Source organism: Rosa chinensis, chromosome 5, assembly GCF_002994745.2.
Source record: "Rosa chinensis cultivar Old Blush chromosome 5, RchiOBHm-V2, whole genome shotgun sequence".
Lineage (NCBI taxonomy): Eukaryota > Viridiplantae > Streptophyta > Magnoliopsida > Rosales > Rosaceae > Rosa > Rosa chinensis.
In genome coordinates, this window is record NC_037092.1 from 921530 (window position 1) to 945235 (window position 23706).

At 39.0% G+C, this 23706-nt stretch overlaps 4 protein-coding genes across 5 annotated transcripts; 1 reads left to right on the plus strand and 3 right to left on the minus strand.

The window, feature by feature from the left end:
- Positions 1-3128: 3128 nt before the first annotated feature.
- On the plus strand, positions 3129-6203 carry LOC112165208 (uncharacterized membrane protein At1g16860). The gene is made up of 4 exons (XM_024301658.2): positions 3129-4030; positions 4456-4590; positions 5124-5335; positions 5508-6203. Exons 1-4 carry the CDS (start codon positions 3302-3304, stop codon positions 5698-5700), a joined length of 1269 nt encoding a protein of 422 aa, XP_024157426.1. The 5' UTR covers positions 3129-3301; the 3' UTR covers positions 5701-6203.
- A 248-nt stretch (positions 6204-6451) lies between these two features.
- Positions 6452-8319, minus strand: LOC112165209 (tropinone reductase-like 3). The gene is made up of 6 exons (XM_024301659.2): positions 8079-8319; positions 7607-7723; positions 7287-7421; positions 7038-7163; positions 6839-6940; positions 6452-6740 (listed from the first exon to the last, which is right to left on the minus strand). Exons 1-6 carry the CDS (start codon positions 8214-8216, stop codon positions 6591-6593), a joined length of 768 nt encoding a protein of 255 aa, XP_024157427.1. The 5' UTR covers positions 8217-8319; the 3' UTR covers positions 6452-6590.
- An 8029-nt stretch (positions 8320-16348) lies between these two features.
- LOC112166805 (EH domain-containing protein 1) lies at positions 16349-20498 on the minus strand. Its single transcript, XM_024303710.2, has 16 exons — positions 20314-20498; positions 20126-20205; positions 19745-19813; positions 19611-19665; positions 19377-19432; positions 19252-19291; positions 19106-19167; positions 18588-18701; positions 18358-18460; positions 18224-18273; positions 17991-18119; positions 17629-17880; positions 17456-17535; positions 17226-17352; positions 16830-16973; positions 16349-16752 (listed from the first exon to the last, which is right to left on the minus strand). The coding sequence occupies exons 1-16, from the start codon at positions 20396-20398 to the stop codon at positions 16567-16569; spliced, it is 1632 nt and encodes a 543-aa protein (XP_024159478.1). The 5' UTR covers positions 20399-20498; the 3' UTR covers positions 16349-16566.
- Positions 20499-22040: 1542 nt separating this feature from the next.
- On the minus strand, positions 22041-23204 carry LOC112168276 (60S acidic ribosomal protein P2B). 2 transcript variants are annotated; one of them, XM_040519391.1, is made up of 4 exons: positions 23059-23204; positions 22861-22950; positions 22338-22525; positions 22041-22229 (listed from the first exon to the last, which is right to left on the minus strand). In XM_040519391.1, exons 2-4 carry the CDS (start codon positions 22946-22948, stop codon positions 22197-22199), a joined length of 309 nt encoding a protein of 102 aa, XP_040375325.1. In that variant the 5' UTR covers positions 22949-22950; positions 23059-23204; the 3' UTR covers positions 22041-22196. The 2 variants fall into 2 exon arrangements, with proteins under 2 accessions (XP_040375325.1, XP_024161163.1); XM_024305395.2 differs by having other exon boundaries at positions 22311-22525; positions 23059-23202.
- Between the last annotated feature and the right edge of the window lie 502 nt (positions 23205-23706).

Consider the following 23706-nt stretch of genomic DNA (forward strand, 5'->3'; position numbering starts at 1 on the left):
TTTCAAGAGGATTGATGTGTCCTCGTGAATGTAGTTGATAATTCATGCAATGCCCTCATAGACATTACTGCATTAATAGGATCTTCTACAAGAAAATAATTTGACAACCCTTCTAAATATGGTCTTCTTCATATGTCATATTCGAAGTAAAGTAAATATCATCGATGAATAAAGTGATAATAGTAAGAAATGAAAACTCGTCGCGAAATAATGGAAGTTGTACTAGAGCTAGTATGCTGCAACAGTGCAACCTGAATATTCAAGTTAAACAAACTAGTTAAAAGACGTAGAAGATGATATATAGGGCAATGAAATCAGATAACCTCAAGTTGAACCAAATCCTTTGAAACTTTGGGCTAAGCCCAAATCATCAAATGGGCTTTAAATATGAGTCATGAAATTAGATTAGGACCTGCCTAATTTGACCCAAAACCAACTATTTTTGTCATAAACAAACATGAAATTTGGCTCTTTCCAAATTGAGGTCCATCCTAGGACCCGATATTGAGGAAAAGAAGAAAATCAACTTAATAAGAGTGACTGATTTGATATAATAATGTCCATCCCCAATCATATCATATGCTCCATATTATTTGAACAGGATCTTAATTTTGAAGAAGATGACGTTTTACTTGCTAAAACAACCTCATTATGGTACTCTCTCTTGTTGCACCGACAATCCCATTTCCCATAATTAGCTAAGAAAGTGCCCAATTTGCTATATTTAATCATGCTTAACAGTACGTGAGATAATTAAACCTAAAAAAAGATCCTAGTTTGTGATAGTTTATTAACCAAACCCGCTTCATAACTTTCATTTAATAATTCATATTGATACCTAATGCATGCATGACCTCACGCCTAAGGTTTCTAGTATAAATTAGTGTATATATCACCTACTAATCTACTATATATAGTTTTATTGAACAACTAATCATAAAGATGGTACAAGAAGTTGATCGTCATGATCCATGATTATTAGTTAGAGCATTAACTTCAAATTGGTCAAGAAAAGATATGCCAATTAGATTTTATTTATCTGGTATTGTTTATCTAACAGAATTATATAAAAAAGTGAAGTCCAAGCTTGATCTCTAAACTAAAAACTTAGATTGATAATAGAACCAGTCAAATTTGGTTCGACTATTAAAAGAAAGAAAAAATGATAAAAATCTTGTTATGCATTTTGGTTTATATATGAAGTTATGTAAAAGTTAGTTCAAGAACCTTTTTTTTTAAAGAAGTTTAAGCCGATTCCTTTTATATTGTTTCATCGGCCTTAACATAAAAGAATATTATGCAAAACATCGTCAATTTGATGATACAGATAAGTTTGAACCTACATAGAGCTAAAAGCCTAAAAAGCAAGCTCTCAATTTCAATCTTCAAAGAAGAATAAAGAACTAAAAGGGAAGATGCAAAGCTACTACAGAAGCTAACGTAATTTCAAAAAATGCAGCCAAAAAAACGTAATTTCCAAATAAAGATGCAAACAAAGAAATCCCTTGCAAAAGAAAAAGTGGACAAGCTTTACCACCATAGCAAACTGTCCAATGCTACATTGCTACGTCTGGGCCTGGCCCACTGCTATATCGTGACGGAACTAACCTTCAAAATTTGCTAAATTTAGTTTTGGAGAAATAAAATTAGCTACCAAGTTTACCACCATTCAATTCACAATTTTCAATCACCTAAACTATAACTGTTTCATTTATGTAATGTTAGTTTTACGACTATATAATATTTTTTGGGCGAAGAATTGTGACATATGATGTTGTCCGATTTATTAATTTTCATAATTTAATTTATAAGTACGTGTCGTTCGAATGACACTCTTGACACCAAAAATTGTCTCATAATCTGAAGTGAACGATTGTATTTAAAAATTATTCGGACTTAATGATTACAAGAAAGTTTTTGCGAAGCTCACAGTATAAGACATCTGTTCGTTTTCTTCTCCATCTCCATCTCCGTCTCCGTTTACGACTTTTGGAGATGGAGGCGCATCACTGCAATTTCCGACATTGCCCTTTCAACATCTTTGCTCCTAAAAGTCAGACTCAAGAACCACAAGTTGTGACAGCGACGCGCCTTCTGGGAGGAAAACCACCGTTAACCACCTTTGTGTTGCGCAAGGAAAAGAGCATCAATTGGTTGGTGGCCTTCATCACCGTCCATCACAATCTGATCCAACGACGGCCAGGTCCCTTTCCGGTACGGACAGTGGGGGGCCCATCAGTCGGCGTCCCGGTTTACGGGTTATATAGTTTTGGAAGTATTAACAGTCCGTGCCACCGACTGCATTAGAGAGGGTTTTGAATTTTGATCTTGTTCCATAATTAGAATTAGGCACTGGATTTCATATTAGGAAATTGGATCGATCTTTAAGATTTTCTGCCAAAGCATATCTAGGCTGGGAGACCCCATGACAATTTTCATTTCCTTCTCTCTCTCTGGCCAATTGAATTTAGTGGGTCTAGCTCTAACTCCATGAACATTGACTGTGACAGATCATACCCAGATCATTTGCAGATTAATTGCCCCATTGGATTGTTTGTTTCTGGATTTTGACTCTTGTCGCAAGAGGAAAAATTTTACTCCATAAAAAAAAATGAGGTGGAGAAATTTTGAAAACAATTGTTTCCCAACTCACAGTAAAATATTACATCAAGCTATAAATAACTGTTGGACTGGACTTTCTGATTCGTCTGACAAGAGAAGTCAAAGTCTGATTAGTCTAATCCACCATCTAGAAATGGAGACTATAAGAAAGCAACCGGATCTACATCAAGATATTTTTTTTCATGTTCATTAACACCCAATGTAGATCTTTTCATGTGAAATACACATGAAATAATTGGACGCTCACAATTTTCTTTGTTTTTTGCAGACCGCGGGCGGTGTGGTGGTGGTGGGTTTATGGACGGTTAATGAAACATAGAGCTAGCGGGTAAAAAGGTAAAATTAAAGACTAGTAAGTTTAGTGAGAGTGGACGTGGACATAATGACACATTAAAGCTATCAAACTTAATCAGGTGATTACTATGGGCTGTACCGTTATTTGAAGACAGTGGGGGTACCCACGTCATTATCACAAAGCCTCAGCCCCATTTCCGTCATTTGAGTTCAGCACCTTCCTCTCCCCACACTCTCCCTCTCTCTCTCTCTCTCTCCCTCCTTCACAACTCTCCACCATCACCATTCACTTCACACAAACTCTCTCCCACTCTCTCACTCCCCACCTTTCTCTCTTCTTCTTCTTCTTCTCTGATAACACTGCACTATACTACTGCGACCTGTAATGGGTTCTCGAATCCCATCTCACCAGCTCAGCAACGGGCTGGTGGTGTCGGGTCCGCCCGAGCAGTTCAAGGAGCGGCAGCCGACAATGGGCTCACGCGCCGTCCCTTACACCGGCGGTGACGTCAAGAAATCCGGGGAGCTCGGGAAAATGTTCGACATCCAAATCGGGGATCACCCACCTCCGTTGAAGCCCTCCCGTCATTCCTCTTCCTCGCAGCACAACAGCGGATCGGTCCGATCAGGACCCAATTCGGGTCAGATATCCAAGAAATTGTCCGGGCCCATGACGCCGCAGCTTCAGCCTACTGGGCTCATCACCTCCGGCCAATTGGGCTCGGGCCCGCTCCCCAGCGGGCCCAGGAGGTCGTCGGGACAGCTGGGGGGGCAGCTGGAGCAGACGGCGTCCATGAACAACAAGAAGGTGGTGTACGGGTCGGCGGTGACGGCGCTGAGCGATGACGTGAAGGTGAATTTTCGGGTTTCGAAGGCGGTGGTGTGGGTGTTCATGGTGGTGGTGGCGATGGGTTTGCTGGTGGGAGGGTTTCTGATGGTGGCGGTGAAGAAGTGGGTGATATTGGTGGCGGTGGCGCTGGTTTTGGTGCCCGTGGGGGTGGTGATTGTCTGGAATTACGTCTGGGGGAAGCGAGGGTTGCTAGGTTTCGTGAGGAGTTACCCTGATGCTGAGCTCAGAGGAGCCATAGACGGACAGTTCGTCAAGGTTACAGGGGTAATTTCACTCCCATCACTCTCAGTTGCTGTTGTTATTTTATTTTGCAAGATTTTGAGCTTGCTGATGATGCATATATATATATATTTTTGCAGAAAAATTTTGTTTGGGAGCTCAGTGGTCAATTTTTAATTTTGACGATATTCTTAGGTATATTAATATAGAGGGGTTTGATTATTGTTGTCACTTGTGTAAGGGAATCTGGGTTTGAGACTTTGAGCAGCTTTGGTTATAAATTTATTATGATAAATGCGATTAGCTGGACCTTGAATTTCATTTGGAGCATAGTTGTACATTAGTTTCTGATTGGAGCAATTTATAATAATTAGAGTATGGTTATTTTGTTTCCTTTATGTTAAGCATTTAGTCCTCTTCTGTGGTTGTTTTCATCTCTACTAATGAGTTGTGGATATCTCTTTATGTAGGTTGTTACCTGTGGCAGCATTCCTTTGGAATCATCCTACCAAAGGGTACCTAGGTGCGTGTATGTTTCCACAGAATTATGTGAAACTCAAGGATGCGGTAGCAAGTCCACAAATAAAAAATCTAATCATTCAGAGGTTAGTTGTCAGACTCTTTGTGCTTATATGCTCCGCTTATATTGAGTTTCAAAGTTTGCTTAATGATGACTTATGATAAAGATTTGAAAAAGTACTGTACTCAATCAAACATGTCTTTTTCTTAGAAAAATAAATCAGATGTCTTTATGTTTGAAAGCCTGAGGAATGCTTATTGTGCGCCTTGAGAAGTAGACACAATAACTATATGCATGCATAGACATGTCTATTTAGTATATTAAGTTGAGCTTTAGGCACGCGGTATTTTGAACCAGATTAAATCAGGTTATGACCTTATAAAACACATGAATATGGCCAGGTATAGCTTGCACCTACATATTCATCCGTCATTTTGCTACCTTAGTCAGTGTGCAAATCATTTGAAATTCTTGCATAAACTATTATCAAGGGGATAATACATTTTCCACGTACATTTCTAATGTCTTCTATTTACCTTTAATCAGGTTCATTTGTTCAGAGAAAGCATCATCTATTCTCTGATATGAGAAAGTAATTTATGTTGTCCTTTTGAACAGAAATATGTGGCTGATTTCTACATATCGGACTTCCAATCTGGGCTAAGAGCATTAGTGAAAGCGGGATATGGGGCCAAGGTTGCGCCATTTGTTAAACCAGCCACTATCGTGGATGTGACTAAAGAAAACAGAGACCTATCTCCTAGTTTTTTACGCTGGCTCGCTGAGCGCAACCTCTCTAGTGATGACCGTATAATGCGCCTTAAAGAAGGGTATACCACTTTTCTGTTTCCACTTTCCACCCTGTCAATCTTTTGCATGGTTAGAGACTCCTAATAATGTTCTAACTTGTAAAGTGAACTGGAACTTGCTTGCTTTGTGATGTAGTATTTTTCCAATTTATTATAGGCTTTTGAGATATGTTTCTTCTGTAATCTTTATCAGGTATATTAAAGAAGGAAGTACTGTAAGTGTGATGGGGGTTGTCCGACGCCATGACAATGTTGTCATGATTGTTCCTCCAGTGCAGCCTGTCTCGACAGGCTTTCAATGGTTACGCTGCCTTCTCCCAACGTATGTTGAAGGTCTCGTTCTGACATGTGATGATACTCAGGATGCTGATGTGGTTCCTGTGTAGATACAGTTCCATCATAGTTTTGTTTGGAAGTGGATTTTGCAAGTAAAATTTGAAGGTTGTACTGTGGGAAAAGCACTTACCACCACAAGCGCTGAGGTACATATGTAATTTTCGCCTAAAGTTGCAGGGCAGAAAGACTGAAGATCACGTACTAATCAAGGTTAGCACACTCACGACACTCGGGGATCAGTATGCTGTAAATTGTGAAGCTGGTAATGCTATGCTTAATGGCGAAGTGATCTATATCTACTACTACCCTCAAAAGAAGTTCCCACGTCCTAGATGATGTAATGTACATAAGTCATACTCTTAGCGTGCCCAAAGGGGTTCGGAAACAGTTTGTTTCTTCTGATGCTCAAATTTAGCACAAAAAGTAGAGTGAAGTTTCTGTGGTTTTCTTTTTCATTTTAAGTATCTGGAATCTTATTGGGTAATCTGTATTGTTTGTAGCCATGTGATTAATGTTAATATTCTTGTAAGCAATAAGCATGGCATGTATCCTACTGCTTCCTGTCTAATCTTGTATAATTTGTATCTGCCAACAAAATCCAGAAGTATATATATTTTCAGTGGCCAAAATAAGCTCTTACCAGACTTATATTGAACCAACATGATTTCAATTATTGAGTGGGGAACCCTTCAAATCTTCAGTTCCGTCCCTTTCTTTTCAAAAGAGTTAAACTAAAATGGGCCGACGGCGCAACATGTTAAGAACCGTTCTGCCAGAGGAAAATACTCTAAAGAGGAGACATAAATGAAAATTGCTACATTTTACTTATTGAATTTGCTAATGATGAATATTATTGATGTTTCCGCCAAGGTTCAACACTGATAGAGCGTGTTCATGCAACTTCGAAAGCATTGATAAAGAGGGGAACTAGTCTACTCTACTAGAGCCTTGACGGCATCCCTCCAGCCACCACCAGAGTTTCTCCTGTAATGTAAGAAGCATCATCAGATGCCAAAAAGGCAGCGGTAGCAGCCATGTCTCCAGTTGTACCAAGCCTTTTAAGTAGCGTCTTGTCCTCGAGCTCCTTCCTCTGCAAAACATTACCCAAATTGAGTTGGTCAGGTAGGAAAATGCCCAAGATTCTTTGGAACAATACCCCAATGTGGCCTATTCCATACATATTCTTACCACAGCAGCAGTTCTTGTGATGTATGAAGCAAAGTTTGTAGGCACAAAACCAGGAGCAATACAATTTACACGAGTATCTGGGGCCATTTCATCCGCAAGGGCCTAGAGTAAGATCATCAAAGAATAAGCAGACAAACATGTGTGCTTGTGGAATTGTTGCATAATTAAATGAGGTAAAACACAAACCATGAAAATATACCTTAGTTAACCCAAAGAGGGCTGTTTTAGTGACTCCATACATTGCCATGGAAGCTGGTGGTTGGAAGCCAGCAATTGAGGATATGAGAATAACAGAAGAACCTTTCTTCAAGTGAGGAGCTGCTTCCTATTAAATTACCAAGTAGCATCAAACCTTGCCTATTTCGCAAAAGATTTATGCACATGGAAAATGTGGACAGGATAAAAATGAACACGCAGCTGGTCAATATATCTTCCTATAGCAAATTACCTTTAGAAGAAGTATAGAAGCTTTGACATTTATTTCCCATAGCTTGTCAAGAACAGACTCTTGGGTTAGCAATATCCTCTCAACTGATGGATTGGCAGCAGCATTTGATACTACGACATCTATCTTTCCATATTTCTGCAAATAAACCAGTAGTCTTCCATCATTTAACAGCATAACATGAAGAATCATTTGAAACTGTCACAGCAACTCAATATAAGGAAAAGAAGAAAAAAAAAGACCATCCCATCATACATTTTAATCACAGTACCAAGAATAGTGCCGTAGCCTAACACTGAGTGCAAGATCAACATTTTTGTTACCTGCACAGTCTTGTCTATCAGATTCTTCCTTTGCTGCAAATTAGACACGTGACAGACGACTCCCAAAGCTTCAATTCCTTGCGCCTTAAGTTGATCAACCGCTTCATCCACGTTTTTCTGCATCAATTTGATCAAACACAGACCCAAAAATTCAAACTAACATACCCACACGAAACCAACACAAAGCTTGAAACTCAATTTCCAATAGATATGATATGATAACAAGCAAAATCATGATTCAACCTTCGTAGCATTTAGCTCAACTGAAACTGTGCCTGTTCCAACCAGTTCCGCTAATAACCACACAAATTATTACAATAACGATAAGCAAGATTTCAATAGCTTTTCTAGTTAAGGACGAAAGTAAATCCAATTCCATAGAACAGTCAAACTGAATGAAGAAAACTTGATGGAGCGAAACACAGATTACAATTGCGTATGAATTTCTGAAAAGGTGGAATTCAAACCAAACCTGCTTGCGGGAGGAGATGACGACGGAGGCGCCTTCGAGGCCGAGTCGCTCGGCGATGGCGAAGCCGATGCCCTGAGTAGAAGCGGTGACGAGAGCTACTTTGCCGACGAATCTCTTTCCGATCGTCGTCTTCTCCATTTTGGGTTTTGCTTGGGTTTCTCCGGAATCAAACGCGTAATTGTTGTCTTTAGCTAAAGCAGGATGAGACCGCTTTGCTCATATTAACAGATGTATTGCCTCGTTCCTAGTTCCTACCCAAATTATTATTACAGTGGTTACGGAATATACCATGGATAAAAACAGAGTGACGTTTTCTTGTTGACTGCTTATAAATATAAAAAACAGATGGTAAAATTCATAATTCTTGATTCTTTTGGGCAAGATCTTGATCTTGCATTCTTCATTTGCAAACATATAAAACAATGCCTTCAAATGGGTAATTACTTGAAGTGATTATATTTTCATGTTTCGTGGTGATTTTGGTAATGAACTAATGAAGAAGTCATTAGATTTGTGTGTGTCCACTTATATTTTGATTTTTTATGTGAAGATTTGGCCGAGGCACTATTTGTTGGCATAAGTTATGTTGAAGGATATCGACATAATGTGTGCCTCTTCAAACTAGGGTTTAGAGTTGTAATAGGAAAGTACCCTAGGTATACTAATTGTATTCCGATTCTGTTACCTTTTGTGTACTCTGTAAACTCCCTATATAAAGGGCTCCTATTATCAATAATAAACACAATTCTATTCTCCTACAACACGTTATCAGCACGAGTTCTAACCCTAGCTTCAGAAAAAAGAAAAAAAAAACCAGAAGAAAACATTTTTCTTCTCTGCCGCCAACCCAAAAAAAAAAAAAGAGGGGAGAAGGGCTGGGCCCGGAAAGAAAAAAAAAAGAAGAAGAAAAAAAGGAAGAAGAAAAAAAGAAAGAAGAAAAAAAGGGCAGGGAGAAGGGCAGCCATCAACTGCCAATTTCCGACCAGATTCCAGCAATCCTATTTTAGCTACACGCCTGCATCAACACGCGCGTGTATAAAGAATTGTGAAGCAAAGTTTTAAATTATCAAGTAAGTTTTTACAATTAAAGTTCCTGCTTTCTTGTATTTAAATTCCTTTTATTTTCTGCATAATATTGGAATATATGTTGCCAAATGATTTTGAGTACTTAACAAAGCGGAATTGTGGGGATTCACGCTTAACGAACTAAGAGTGTTCGTCTGAACTAAGAGTGTTCATAATTAAACGAACTAAGAGTGTTCGTGTGAACTAAGAGCGTTCACAATGCTTGGACTAAGAGAGTCCGTAAGCATCAAATTGTGACCATATTAAACATCATTGTTGGTCTAATCCAAAAGAGATTCTTGGAAATTGATTTCTTGGTAGCATAGCTCGGAAATCTTATTATTTTAGTTTTCGTGGAAGTTTAGCTCCGAAACTAATATATCTTCTCTTCTTATTTTTAGGATGTCGAATGAACCTAGACTCGACTTTCCCATGCTTGACTCAACAGGCTCGGATTACCATAGTTGGGTAACCGATGTTGAGAACCATCTCACTTCAAAGGGAATATTACCCATAATCCAGGCACCTGACCCGGATCTTGTGTTCATACGAACACCTACAAAGCATGCTCAAGCAGTTATCTTGATACGACGCCATATAGATAAGGCACTCAGATTGGAGTATATGTCGATCAAGGATGCAAGAGAGCTATGGGTAGCGCTAGAAGAGCGCTTTGGCAATGTCCAAGATTCCCTCCTCCCTGACTTGAAGGTTCAATGGAACAATCTGCACTTTGCTGACTTCAAGTCTGTTGCTGAATATAATTCAGAGGCTCTTCGCTTACAATCCATGTTGAGATTCTGTGGACAACCTGTCACAGAGCAAGAGCTAATTGAGAAAACTCTCTCCACCTTCCCCGTTTCAGCCATTGTGGTATCAAAGCAATACCGTACTGAGGTCAATGCTGGACGGATCACGAGGTTTCATCAGCTTATTAATATCATATCTGTAGCTGAGAAACATGATAACATCCTCGTGAGGAATTATAATTCAAGGCCCATTGGAACTAAGAGCGTTTATGAGGCGAATTATAATGCACCCAAAGGAGGGCGCAAGGAGCGGTACCCTAAGAATGGGGGACATGTGGGACGTTTGGGCCCATATAACCGCCCTAACCAGGAAGGAAACCGCAAGTTTGGTATGGATACACGTGGTGGTAATGCTACACGTGGGAGAGGGGGTCGTGGTATCCCTAGCCATAATGGTGGCTCAATGGGTCGTGGTGGTGGCACCAACCCTCCTAGGGAACGCCCGCAACGTGCACAACGTGCACCTCAATTCAAGGGAGGCAACCGCAATGATGAGTGTCATCGATGTGGATCAATTGAGCATTGGTTCAAGCAATGCAAGGCAAGTGAGGAACTAGCTGAAAGATACAGGGCATATAGGGACCTGAGAGAGCAAGAAGTGTACCTTGCAGAAGAAGAAGAAGATGGTGGAGATGTCAATCTCACCATAGAGGACTTCAAAGCTGAAGATGAAGTGCACATGGATGCAACAGACTTTGATTAGATTAGTCCTTTTTATTTTTCCAAGAGCTTTTGTAATGGCAATTTGCCTTAGTCAATAAATGACAATTGTATTAACTCTTTCTTATGTGGCAGACCGAATAAAATGTGATGTCTAGGAAAGTCATTGAGATTATTGGTACTTAAGAGAGCCTCGCTCCACCAACATCTCTCTCTACTTTCCTGGTCATATTTGATTGGAGTTACCAAACGGATAGAGTGACTACAATGTGTCTTACTTTGATTTTATTTTGGATTAGACTTTGGAAACCTTGATGTAATCATTGGCTATTAATAAAGTGTCAATTCTTTTACTTAATGTCTTGGACATACCTTAATTCGAACTTTATTATATAAGAGCCAATGGTTTTCATGCGGAAATACATTATGAGAATGGACAGAGTTCCTTTGCATCACCTCTAATGACTACGGATATAAACGAGTATTAGAGAAACTTATGTGTCGCTCTAGTGGGTTGTATGCAACCACTATTTGAGTTATTGAATCCAACTGTGTCATGAGAGACGACTTATGGGATTTTGGCACATATAGGCTTTGACATGATGATCCGTGTATTAAAGACTTTACACGGACATCCATTTTCAGAACGAAGAAAAGTAAGAACCAAGAATTGGTTCGAGGAGCTGCACATGTGCCTCATGGCGCCATGATTGTGCAAAGACAGGCCATACATGGCCAGTGCCGCCTACCCCCTACGGCAAATACATGGCATTGACGCCATAAACTCATCTCTCTACTTCTCAAGTCTATTGTGACACTATGGCTTCACCAAAACCTTTATTGGTTGATTATAAAGCCCATGTTTCGTTCTGTCAAGCCTGTTATTTAGGATTGAGACCATCCTATGCAAAGGAAATTGAGGAAATATTTCCATTCTTACAAAGAATCTAAGGGAATTCTATGGATTTGATCAACCAACTTGCGGACCATATAGATGTTTTATGGTGTTGGTTGATACGCAAACACGCTGGTCACGTGTTGTGCCATTATCCACTCGTAATGCTGCTTATACTACACCCCTAGCACATAACATATGGCTACGGGCTCACTACCCAGATCATCCCATTCAGTCAATTTGACTTGATAATGCTAGAGAGTTTACATCGACAATTTTCGATGACTATTGCATATCATTGGGTATTGATATCAAGTATCATATTCCCATGTACACACCCAATTGGTCTCGTGGAAAAGCCACCATTAAAACGACTACAATGGTAGCCCGGACATTGGTAATGCGCACCAATATTTCCGCTTGGGTTATGCAATAACGCATGCAGCTATGCTAATTCGTCTACGACTCATAGCAGCCACTCAACTTTTATTTGCGTTACAGCTAGTGACTGGGTTCGAGTTTAATATCTCGTATTTATGCATATTTGAGTGTGCGGTTCATGTGCCAATTGCGTCGCCACAGCGCATCAACATGAGTCATTGCAACGAATGCATATATATATTTGTTGGACATGAGTCTCCAACTATAAGTCCGCTATATAGAACCCTTGATAGGCGATCTCTATTTCGCTGGATTTGCGAATTGTCACTTTGATGAGACAGTCTTCCCGTCGTTAGGGGGAGATTAGAACGTCAATGTTCAACAGGAACGACAGGAATTGTCGTGGTCTGTCCCCACTATGTCTCATCTTGATCCCCTAAAAGTGACGAGATCACATATACCTGCTGCAAACATGCCTGCAAGGATTGATGTCCCCACAAGAGGACATGGTGCCACCCAGAGAAGATGGGTACTGCACCACTACCATGGATGGTAGCATGGTGACGCCACAAAGGTGGCATAATGGCGTCATAGGCCATGGGTTCCGCTAGAGAGAGTAGGAGACCCATAGGTTCGATGGATTCTCGCCCTAAGAAGAGAGCGAGTTTGGCACAACTTGATCCATTGATCATTGATACTCATAATCCGTCTCATGAGAATATTTTGGATTGTGGTTATGTCCAAGAGACATCGTTGGGGGACGCCTCAATGTTAGAACCAATTCTTGAGAATATAGAGATCTCTACGAACTACACTAGTGTACATGAGGACGTGGAATTATTGAGACCAATGACATCGAACCTTACTCCGTTGAAGAATGCCAACGTAGAGAAAATTGGTTTAAATGGAAAGATGCGATCCAGGTTGAATTGGATTCACTAACGAAGAGGAAGGATTTCGGGCCTGAGATGCCAACACCTCCTAACATAAAACCTATTGACATTAATAGGTCTTCGTTAGATAGCGTGATGAGAAAAGGAGATGGTAATCTCGCCTTATGGCGCAAGGTTTCTCACAACGCCCTGGAATCGACTACGAGAAGACATATTCTCTCATAATGGATGTCATTGCACTCCACTACCTTATCAGTTTGGTAGTTTCCAAATAACTGAACATGCAGCTTACGAATGTGGTCACTATGTATCTCTATGGGGATCTAGATACATAATATAATGAAGGTTCTTGTGGACTTTATTTACCCAAGTCAAGTGTCTCTAGACCACGGAGCGCATTTACAACGAGGTTGAAATGCTCACTAAAATGACTACTTGATTGGGAAGGGATATGATGAACTATGCCCACGCGTTTCCATGACAAGTTCCGGATTTGCAATGGTCGCGGTTTATGTTGATAAACATAATTGGAACCCTTGAGAGTTAAGGGAAACCGCTGAACACCTGAAATCCTAGTTTGAGAGGAAGGACCTTGGGAGAACACGGTTTTGTCTAAATTCAGAACTTGTATACTGTGTCAAGAGACATTTTTGATAAAGTCAAAGATGCCCCATTGTCGTCCGTAGTCTTGGCCCTAAAAGGATCCGTTTCGTCCCAGGGATGATGACGAAGACGTGTTGATAGCGAAAGTGCTTACTTATGTACAATAGGCGCATTATTGTACTTAGCACAACACAAGACCAGACACCTCAATTATTATGAACTTGTTGGCTAGACATAGCCCCGCGCCAACGCAACACCATTAGATTGGTATAAAGACAATCTTTCGATATTTGAGAGGTACGATTGATATGGGCTTGTTCTATCCCTACAGAGAAAAGAGACGACGGAAGTGTGGGATCGGACCCCATAAGGCAAAATGCCACCTTCCGTGCTCCTCCTCCCCTCCATCGAAATGACAACAAGCATTTCTAAATATTGAAATGAACCAAATCCGATCAGAGGATAATGTAGCGGACTTATTTACTAAGTCGTTACCAAAATCCACTTTCGAGAAACATGTGAAGAGCATCGGATTGAGAAAGTTATCCGAACTCCCATGATTGTAGCAATCAGGGGGAGATATTGACATCAGGGGGAGGCATGATGTCTACATGTTCGATCTCGAAGAGTGAAGGACGTGTTGTGCTCTTTTTGTCCTTCGACCAGGGTTATTTTTGTCCCACAGGGTTTTTGTTACCTGGCAAGGTTTTTAACGAGGCAACAATTAAAGCGTCATCACCAAGTTTGAGCGGCACAATGGGGGGTGTTGAAGGATATCGACATAATGTGTGCCTCTTCAAACTAGGGTTTAGAGTTGTAATAGGAAAGTACCCTAGGTATACTAATTGTATTCCGATTCTGTTACCTTTTGTGTACTCTGTAAACTCCCTATATAAAGGGCTCCTATTATCAATAATAAACACAATTCTATTCTCCTACAACAAGTTATATATAAAAGTGAAGTTTTTGCCTACGCAAACTCCTTACATGGGGGTGGTGTTTTTATGTGAAGATTTCGCCGACAACATATTCTTGATTTTTTGTTTCTGTAAGGTTTTTATTTTCATCTAGGATTCGTCTTCTTTTTTTTTAATCAAATTAGTTTTCAACACTCATACCACACACAATTTCAATAGGGTAATTGCCTCACGACATGAGCCATTACATTCCAAAATGAAACGTGGACAGCTTGTCAAGCTATTAGAGTATTAGAGAGTGGTTTTTCATAAATAGATTTAACACACAATATCATGTATATTGATACAGAAGTGGCAGAAACAAATTTATCACACTAATTCGAAAAAGAAGAAAAAAAAAAAAAAAAACAAATACATCAAAGAGACATTTGGAATTGAAAATGCAGTCTGATGTCCAATCCAGCATAAAAACTCCAAAACTTTCAGCATCAATCCTAAATTTTACTTATTGAAGTTGCTAATGGTGAATCTTACTGATGTTATTTCCTCCAAGGCTCATCACTGATAGTGTGTTCATGTCACTTCTAAGGCAGTAACAAACGCATATACAAAGAGGGGAACTAGTCTACTAGAGCCTTGTTGGCATCCCTCCAGCCACCACCAGAGTTTGTCCTGTAATGTAAGAGGCATCATCAGATGCCAAAAATGCAGCGGCAGCAGCCATGTCTTCAGTCGTACCAAGTCCCTTTAGTAAAGTATGCTGCTCGATTTTTTCCCTCTGCAAAACATTACCCAAATCGAGTCGGTGACAAGAAAAATGGCCAAGATGCTTCGGACCAATACCCCAGTGTGGCCTATTCGGCTATTCCATATATATACTTACCACAGCGAGAGTTCTTCTGAGGTATGAAGCAAAGTTGGTGGGCACAAAACCAGGAGCAATACAATTTACACGAGTATCGGGGCCATTTCAGGCTAAGTAAGATCATCAAAGAATAAGCAGATAAACATGTGTGCTTGCGGAAATAAATCAGGTAAAAGTAAAACATGAACCATTTACATACCTTAGTTAACCCAATAAGGGCTCCAAACGGGTAGTTGTCGTTTTTAGCTAAGCAGGACGAGCCCTAAACCCTAAACATAATCAATATCTTCGTCTGCTTTCTCTGGAGATTGATGACCTCGATCCCAGCAAGGTCTGCTTTTATTCATGCATGAGTGCCAGCTTTAATAGCTCTTTGTGGCTGTTTGGTTTCCATTCCCTTATTTTCATTAGTTTGTTGTGATGATTTTTCATTATGGCTTTTTATTTTTTTTTGGCCGAATAAAATTGATTTTGACGGCTCTGTTTCAAACAACAAATCTGCTGAAAGAGGTTTCATTATTCAAAACTTTAATGGAGAACCTATCATAGCATACGCTAGAAAAGTGAGTGCATGATTTATGAAAATTCAGATACAATGTCATATATTGATGGCAACCAGCTCCCTCGAGTAATCCGTCAAATTAATTTTGACGACTCTGTTTCAAACGACAATTCTGCCTCAAGAGATTTTGTTATTTGAAATTGTAATGGAGAACCTATCATGCATAAGCTAGAAGAATTGGTGAGAATTCAGTTCCCACGGTAGAAGCTCTTACTCTCCAAGACAGCATTCTTTCGGCAAGATACAGATTTCACTAATGTCTACGTGGAAGGAGACTTAAAGCTTGTAATTGATTGTGTCAATGGTGTGACTAATCCTTCATGGAGATTGAAGAAGATTGTTCATGACATCCAACACATTGCTAAGGCTTTCAATTGCATTTATTTCAAGCATGTTTTCAGAGAAGCAAACTTTGTTGCTAATGCAATTGCCAGCATTAGTCATGCTTATCCAGATAGCGGGATTTGGAAAAACACCATACCGTTTCAAGCTTCTAGAGCCATTTTATTCAACTGCTTAGAACCAGGTTGCCCTAAAGGCTTTTTTATTTAATCTTTTGTAGTATTTTCTTATAAAAAAAATTTTAATTAATTAAAAAAAAAATCTCGAGTATTGATTCATAAGTGGCAGAAATAAATACATTAACAGAACTTTACTTCAGACCAAAGAGAAACATTTGGAATTGAAAATGAAGTCTGATCCAGCATAAAAAATCCAAAACTTTCAGCATGAAGACTAAATGCCGAATCATATCTTTACATGATTTTAGGATACGGTTTCACTTTGAGAATGAAACTCTCAGAAGTATTCAAATAACAAGAAGGAATTTAGAACACTTTTAATCATAGGGGTTTCTGAGATTCTTCAAGAGCTCCGGGATTTCGTATCCAAGCATGTCATCTACAGCTTGGATCATCTTAGGCTTCACTTTCTCAAATTTGTCGATGTTGTAATTGCTCAAGACCTCTCGAAATAGTTCAACATTTGGAAAGTCGCCTGCTGGTAAATGAAACTCTTTCTGAACCTGTTTGAAATACATAACAAGTAAGTACAACTTGAAAGACTATAGAAGATTAGAGGAAAAGAGGTGGGAATTGTTACCTTCGCGAACTCTTCTTCAAGATTTTCCATGAGTCGCTTCTGAGTCTTAGATTTGCCCATCATTGCAGGCATCTCTTTCTTAAGATGGCTAATTATGTAGGCATGAATCTTTGCAGCTCTAGCACGTTTCACAAATTCATTGATCTGCAAAAGCATTACCATAACTCCATAAGGATCGATGAAATAAAGATTTGAAAACATTATAAAACAGTAACAGTAGACTTCAATAATATTTTCTTAACAAAAACTTTATAAAGTACATGTACTAAGAAAACAGACATATTATCAGTACATAGAGTTCATGAATTCAATCCAAATCGAGAAGAAAAGCACCTCTTCTTTGGTATATCCCACCCACGAAAAAGAAGACAGAAAAATGAGACACTATCATCTTACCCGGCGATCACAAGCTTTCTTTGGTATATCAACCAGGTCAGCCAGGAGGTCACCTTGTTCCATTTCAAAAAGCTCTCTACCCATGGGGCCGACAGCTTCTTCATTGACAGGTTTATCATTAAATGAGCTGCGAAGACAAGTCGAGAGATATAAGAATATTGAATGAAATAAATTAAGCATCAAATTAACATCTGAAAGAAATTAGCAAACTCAAAAGACAAAATGCCTACCCAATATAAACACGCACAACCTCTGGAGTATTCAAAACCTTTCCAAGTGACCACATTAATGCCCCATAAACTCTCATCAGCTGTAAGGTAAACAACAGGTTAGCAAGTTGAAAGTTTTATCAACAGCGGTAAAATAGCAAGGCCAAAGTATAAAAACTAGAAGGCATTCATACTTGTTGAGTATCAACTTGATCTGCTTTGTTTAGAACCACTCGAATCTTATCATCATGCCCACGTAGAGATGCAATTACACGCTTAAATTCATCACTGATATCAAGCTTATGAGGGTCGAAAAGAAGAAGGATGAGATCACATTTTGCAGCAAACCACGATATGACACCAGTGAAATCATAACTCCTTTGCGTTCGTTGCTTTTCTCCAGATAGAACCCCAGGAGTGTCTACAAGTGTAATTTGATCTAGCAACTACAATTATATAACAAATTTAAGTGTCAATGGAGGATGATTATTGTAATGACGATAAAATCAAAGAAATTTGTAATAAACTAGTACTTATTTAAAATTTCAAGACTCACTGGATGAGGCATTTGGGAACACTCAAATTTTGACAGAAATGAACCTCCAAAACTTGTTAGACCGCTAAAAGGCATGTCTGCATGAACAGCTATGGTATTTCCAGGAATGCTCCTTTCATCAGGTCCAGACTGTACAAAACGCAGGTCTATTAGAGACAACTTTTTTTTTTTTTTTTTTTGAGAATGTGAAACACTTGAGTGTTAAAAGGGAAGCAAGAGAGCAACAATTATACCATCACAACAACAAATCTATCGGTTGTAGGCTCTGGCCCAATATGAGCTCCTGTCAAAAAAGAGTGTTAGAGGCCTAAAGAGTAAAGAGCATTCAACATGCCAAAAATAAAAATAAGAAGACAATTTAACCAACCTGGATAGTTACATCTTAACAAATGCTTTATAAATGTTGTTTTTCCAGTTGAATACTGACCCAAAAGCATGACCATAGGCTTGGCATCAAAATCACTGTTAGTCTGCAGAAAAATAAATCAGTCTGCAAGTCTAGCAAAAGTTCTTCTACCTCAACCAAATGATATGCTAACATGTGCAAATTGTATTTGACCCAAATCAAATGACATTAGAACATGAGAGAATACTCACCAGTAATGGATTACCAAAATCATTGAAACGATATGCAGCTTCCAGTGGTTTTAGTTTTTCAATGTACAATTTCTTCAAGCCATCACTTATAGATGTAACTGAATTGAGAGGTAGCTGAAGAGGAAATTTGCAAAGGAGACAAACAAAAAGAATCAGTCAATATGGAACAGTGAAGATGTCTCTTTACATACATGTAAGAACAAGTGGATCTAATAGAGTAGAAGAAATTTTATTAAGAAACAGAACAAAACCTAAAAGCAGTTTTACCCAAGACTTGGAGCAAGATTAAGGTATACTTGTTACCAACATTCAGGTTAGGCGTCTACAAGTACAATAGCCATAAAATAGAATAAAGGGAAACTGAATACTCTTGTTCAATAAATTCTAAGTTGCATCCAACAATGAGGACTTGGCATCACAGTTTGTGGAAAGACAACACTGCAGCAGTTTGAAAGAAAACAAACCAAAATAAAAAAAATATCACTAGTGGAATTGTGGAAGGATACACATATACTCACTTTCTTCACTGATTTTGAAGTAGTCCGTTCAGCTGATGGTTGATTGGGAGTGATTCCATTTCCTACATCATAAGTTCATAACCAATAAAGTAATTTAGTAAAAGATCAAAGAATTTGACACACAAAGGTAGAACGAACTTTCTAACCATTCAGGGCAACTCCATTTGTCGTAGAACTCTTAGTTTTCTGTTGACATAGGAACGATAAAGTTATAAATAAAGTTAACAGTGTTTGTATAAAAAGCACGAGGAGGAAAAGGAATACTACTTACAGCTATTAAAGCATCCACACCATCGATCACTGGAGGTTTAATGTTCTCCCAGTCAACTGCAATTAAATAAGAACAAGGTTTATAATCTTGCCAACCTCAAACATAGGCCTTCCAATTCTTGATTGGGAGACAACACGAACAAGACCTAGTTAACATGTACTTGTATATGCTGCATTCTTCTATATATCTAAAACGCCAGCAAAAGAAAAAAGAAAAAAAATATCTTCTACTTGCCTTCAGCTTTGAGGATGTCTGGACTTAATTCATGATCTTGCGCAAAGGAAATCAGCTGCCAAATTCCGACCACCAACGAAAGTGAGATTCCATCACAATATCTAATATATAACATCCAAAAACATTTATACTACCTGCATTGCTGTGATGAACTCAGTAAACCCTAAAAAACCCTGTCGTTTCGAATCGGCAATCGCCCAAACCTTCATCGACAATTGATAACACACAGAGTTAGCCTCAATTTTCAAAACAATCACGCCCTAGTTTTAATCAATGGAACTAAATAGTTTCAATTTTCAAACAATCATGCTCTAATTTCAATCCACAAACTAAAATAGAACCAAGATCTACTGCATAGAGCAACACATTTCTCTAGTAACAGAGTAAAACATACATCAATCAAAGCACATTAACCACTAAATCTTATTTCCAATGGTAAGTTAACACTTCACACTAAGAAATCGAACAAAACCAAAACGAACAAACAGTGAGAAAATCAAAGAAACTAGAAGAACCTGCTTGAGTTCGGGCCTAGAAAGCTTGGACATGGCGAAGAACTTCGCGCCTTCGTTACCAGTAATCCTTCCATCTCCATCTGAAAACCAGAACCAAAACACAACCGAGTACGAATTCAATCCAAAACGGCGTCACATTAGAAATCGAAACAAGGAAGGAGAAGAAGATAGATAGATAAGATACATACCTGAATCGACAAAGTTGAACCAGTCCCTGTAAATCTTCTGCTGCTCTTTCGAGCACGACCCGATCGGACCCGACCCGATTTCCATTTCAAAACGCCGCGAGAGAGAGAGAGAGAGAGAGAGAGTCACAGTGAAAGTGTGAGAGGGTGGTTCTTATCGATTTTTGGGAACCAGTTTTTGGCGCTTGAATAAATGTGAAAGGGTCCAGATGAATTTGAATGACGTTACGTTCGGGCCGTGTGATAATCATGAGGGATGAAATTGGACCGTTTGATGTTGAGACTGGGCCCAAGAGTGAAATGAAGCGCAGGATAAGTCGGTGGAGGCCGTAGTAGTGTATTTTGGTCTGTATGTGCGAATAATGGAGGCAATTATTTGAATTTTTTATTTAGTTAAATTTTGAATTCAAGCAAGATTATACAACCAACTCATTATCCACAACGAAAACAATGCTTTTCTTTTTGTTTTTCAAAAAAGACGGCCGTTTGGGGTTCAAATTTGTAGGTAAAGTTTTAGTGAAAATATATTTTATAATTCTGAATTAAAAAAAATATTTCTGTGTTTCTTTTTGTTATTTAAATTTTCGGGCGGATATATTAAGGGTTAGTTTGGGATTGATGTAACCTTTAAAAAAAACTATTGTTGTTGTGTTGTGAGAATAATCAGTTGTGAATTAAAACAATTTCTTGTTTGGAAAATAATATTTTGAAACGTGCTGTCAGTACATAAAACAACTTCAGAGAGTGTTTTGATCCACAGTAGTTTCTAAAAGCAACTTTTGGAGTGTTTCTAAATTCTGCTACCAGTGACCTATAATTTAAAAAAAAAAAAAGCTTTAAATCTATTTACCAAACACAATAAAATTTAAAATTTTAAACAAAAGCTGATTTTTTAAAAAGCAAAGCAATCCTAAACGGGGCTTAAGAATGTGGTTCTTCGAGAATAAGATTACTCAATTTAATTAGTGAGCTAGAAAGTGAGGTACCAATTGTATTGGTATGGTGCAAATTGAGAATCATATAAATTAGGTATGAGTCTCCTGGAGGCTTATCAGATTCCCACAATATATTTTCTTCCAGAGTCAAGAGTAACATCAGTAACTTAATAGTAGCATGATCTTGTAACTAATTGTACATACATGTGCATTTGCAAGCATAATTAGCTATAATGAGCCACGCTCATTGTACCGCCAGGGGTACCAACGCCCACCATATGTGTGACTGGCGTAAAGACAGCTAGCCGGGTTACCGCCTGAGCCCCGGATCAACCCCAAAGCACCGCCGACGCGCCACCACGCGCCGTGTCAAGTTAGCATCAGAAGCTACTGAAACTGGGAACTGAAGCACATCAATCCCACATCGAAAACAAGGAGAAGATCATCCTCTTCCTCACCTATAAAAGGTCCTCTCCTCTCTCCTCATTAATTACGCATTTTACTACTCATTATTGTTATGCTGCCTATATGCATTGACTGACTTAGGCATCGGAGAGTTGAAGACCGCCCAACGCGGTCTCCCTCTAACGCCCTGTCTTGTGTTTGGCAGCTAGCAGTAATCCTCAGATCGGCAGAGTAGCGGTCCGCCCGCCAGACCAGCGTTAGACCAAAGTTTGGCTACCGCCAGACTTTTGAGCATTAACACTAATGCATTGTTTTTAAAATGATTGGTTGTGAGTAACTTTCTGTTTAGTAACGTGCGGTTGTTTTTGCTGCGAGTTTGCATCATGGTCATGATTTAGTAGGACTGTTTATGCCTCAAAATTATCCATTATATGGATACAAACTAGAACCTCAATGGCAATAACAAAACCAAATGCGCAATTACAACTAGAACCTCAATGGCATATCCTCCTTTTACAACTCTTAACTGAGTTTCCTACAAACTCTTCATACTTCATCGTCAAAGAGGGTGAAAATTTCCTGCAAATAAATTACGAATAAGTTCAGAAGGAAACATTTTTACCAAGACATTTGTAAGTACATATGTAAATTAAGACTTACATTATCGGACTCTTCATCCTCTTCAACCTTCTCTTCCTTGTGCTCAACAGAAGGAGCAACGTCACCTGTTGCAATTGTGGCAACATCAACTGCATCGCCACTAGAAGGAACAGATGCCATCTTCTCTCTTCCGCATGCAACTAGCTCGGTGATACACTTACCTTTAACTTGGGACAACATCAACTCAATCCTATCGTCATCAGCCTCAGCTCCAACTGCAAATGAAAACAAACCAAAACAATATATTAGATTAATTCTACCTGTGGCCATATTGAATGTCTCCAAGATTAATTACAGTATAAGGGCCAAACCACAAAATGGAAAGAACATATTAGGCATTGGTGGACATCAGGAATATAAGAGAAGCACTTGCTGAATAACCATATCGCATTTGCTAAAGAAAAAAACTATTCGAATTGAAGAGAGAACATATAAAACAAACGGTACGTATTAAAGAAAATTCCCAGCAAAAAAAGACTATGCTGAAAGATTTGAAGCAATCATAAACCCAAAAACAAAAATACAAGAAAAAATGGCCTATAGATCATACCTGATCCAAGAATTTTCTTCAAATCATCCGCAGAGGGACTGGCGTTCCCTCCCAAAACAGCCAGCATATAAGCAGCAACCACCTTCATCTCTACACAAATTACAACAAAACAAGTAATAATGTTAGACTTCGAACGTCTATATCTACATAGGGTTTCACGCGCCTACGTGTGTAGGCTTTTGAAGACGAAAGACTCACCGTCTTACAAAGTTACGATGGCAGAGAACTTCAACAGCAGATTAGGGCAAGAAGATGAGTACGTGAAGGCGGGGACCCCTTAAATAGAGTTCGAGAGAGACCAAGCAAACCTCGCGGCTCAGTTTAAGGATATTTGCTATTGATTACCATGCGGGTAATTATGGTAAGTATGCTGCACCAGACATTCACGCTTAATCAAAGAAGGATTGAGTTATTTCCGGATACCATTTTTTTTTCCTGATAGTGGTAGCATTTTCCACTTTTTACGTTGAGGTTAAGATGATTTGAAGGGTTTCAAATTCAAGTGCAATTTTGCTATGAGACACGAGCCTACACCGATCCAAAAGTTAGCTAGAGAAATCGAAATATGTAAGCAAGAGTTAGTATGGTGTCAATAGATAAACCAGACCAATATAACAATCAGCTAGCATAAGTGCGTAACTATAGATCTAGATAACCAACACCAAGCTCCAATTAGAATAATTAAGCAATATCTTAAATGGTCAAGAAAGCTCGAGTGCTCGACCCTGTAGAGTGTGGAGTGGGGTGGTCTTGGTCAGTCTAGTGTGGTAAAGTTGATCACACTAGGTACAAAGGGCTCTTCTGACCCAGGATCCCCAAGTAATTAAGAAAGGCTTGTTGGTTTTG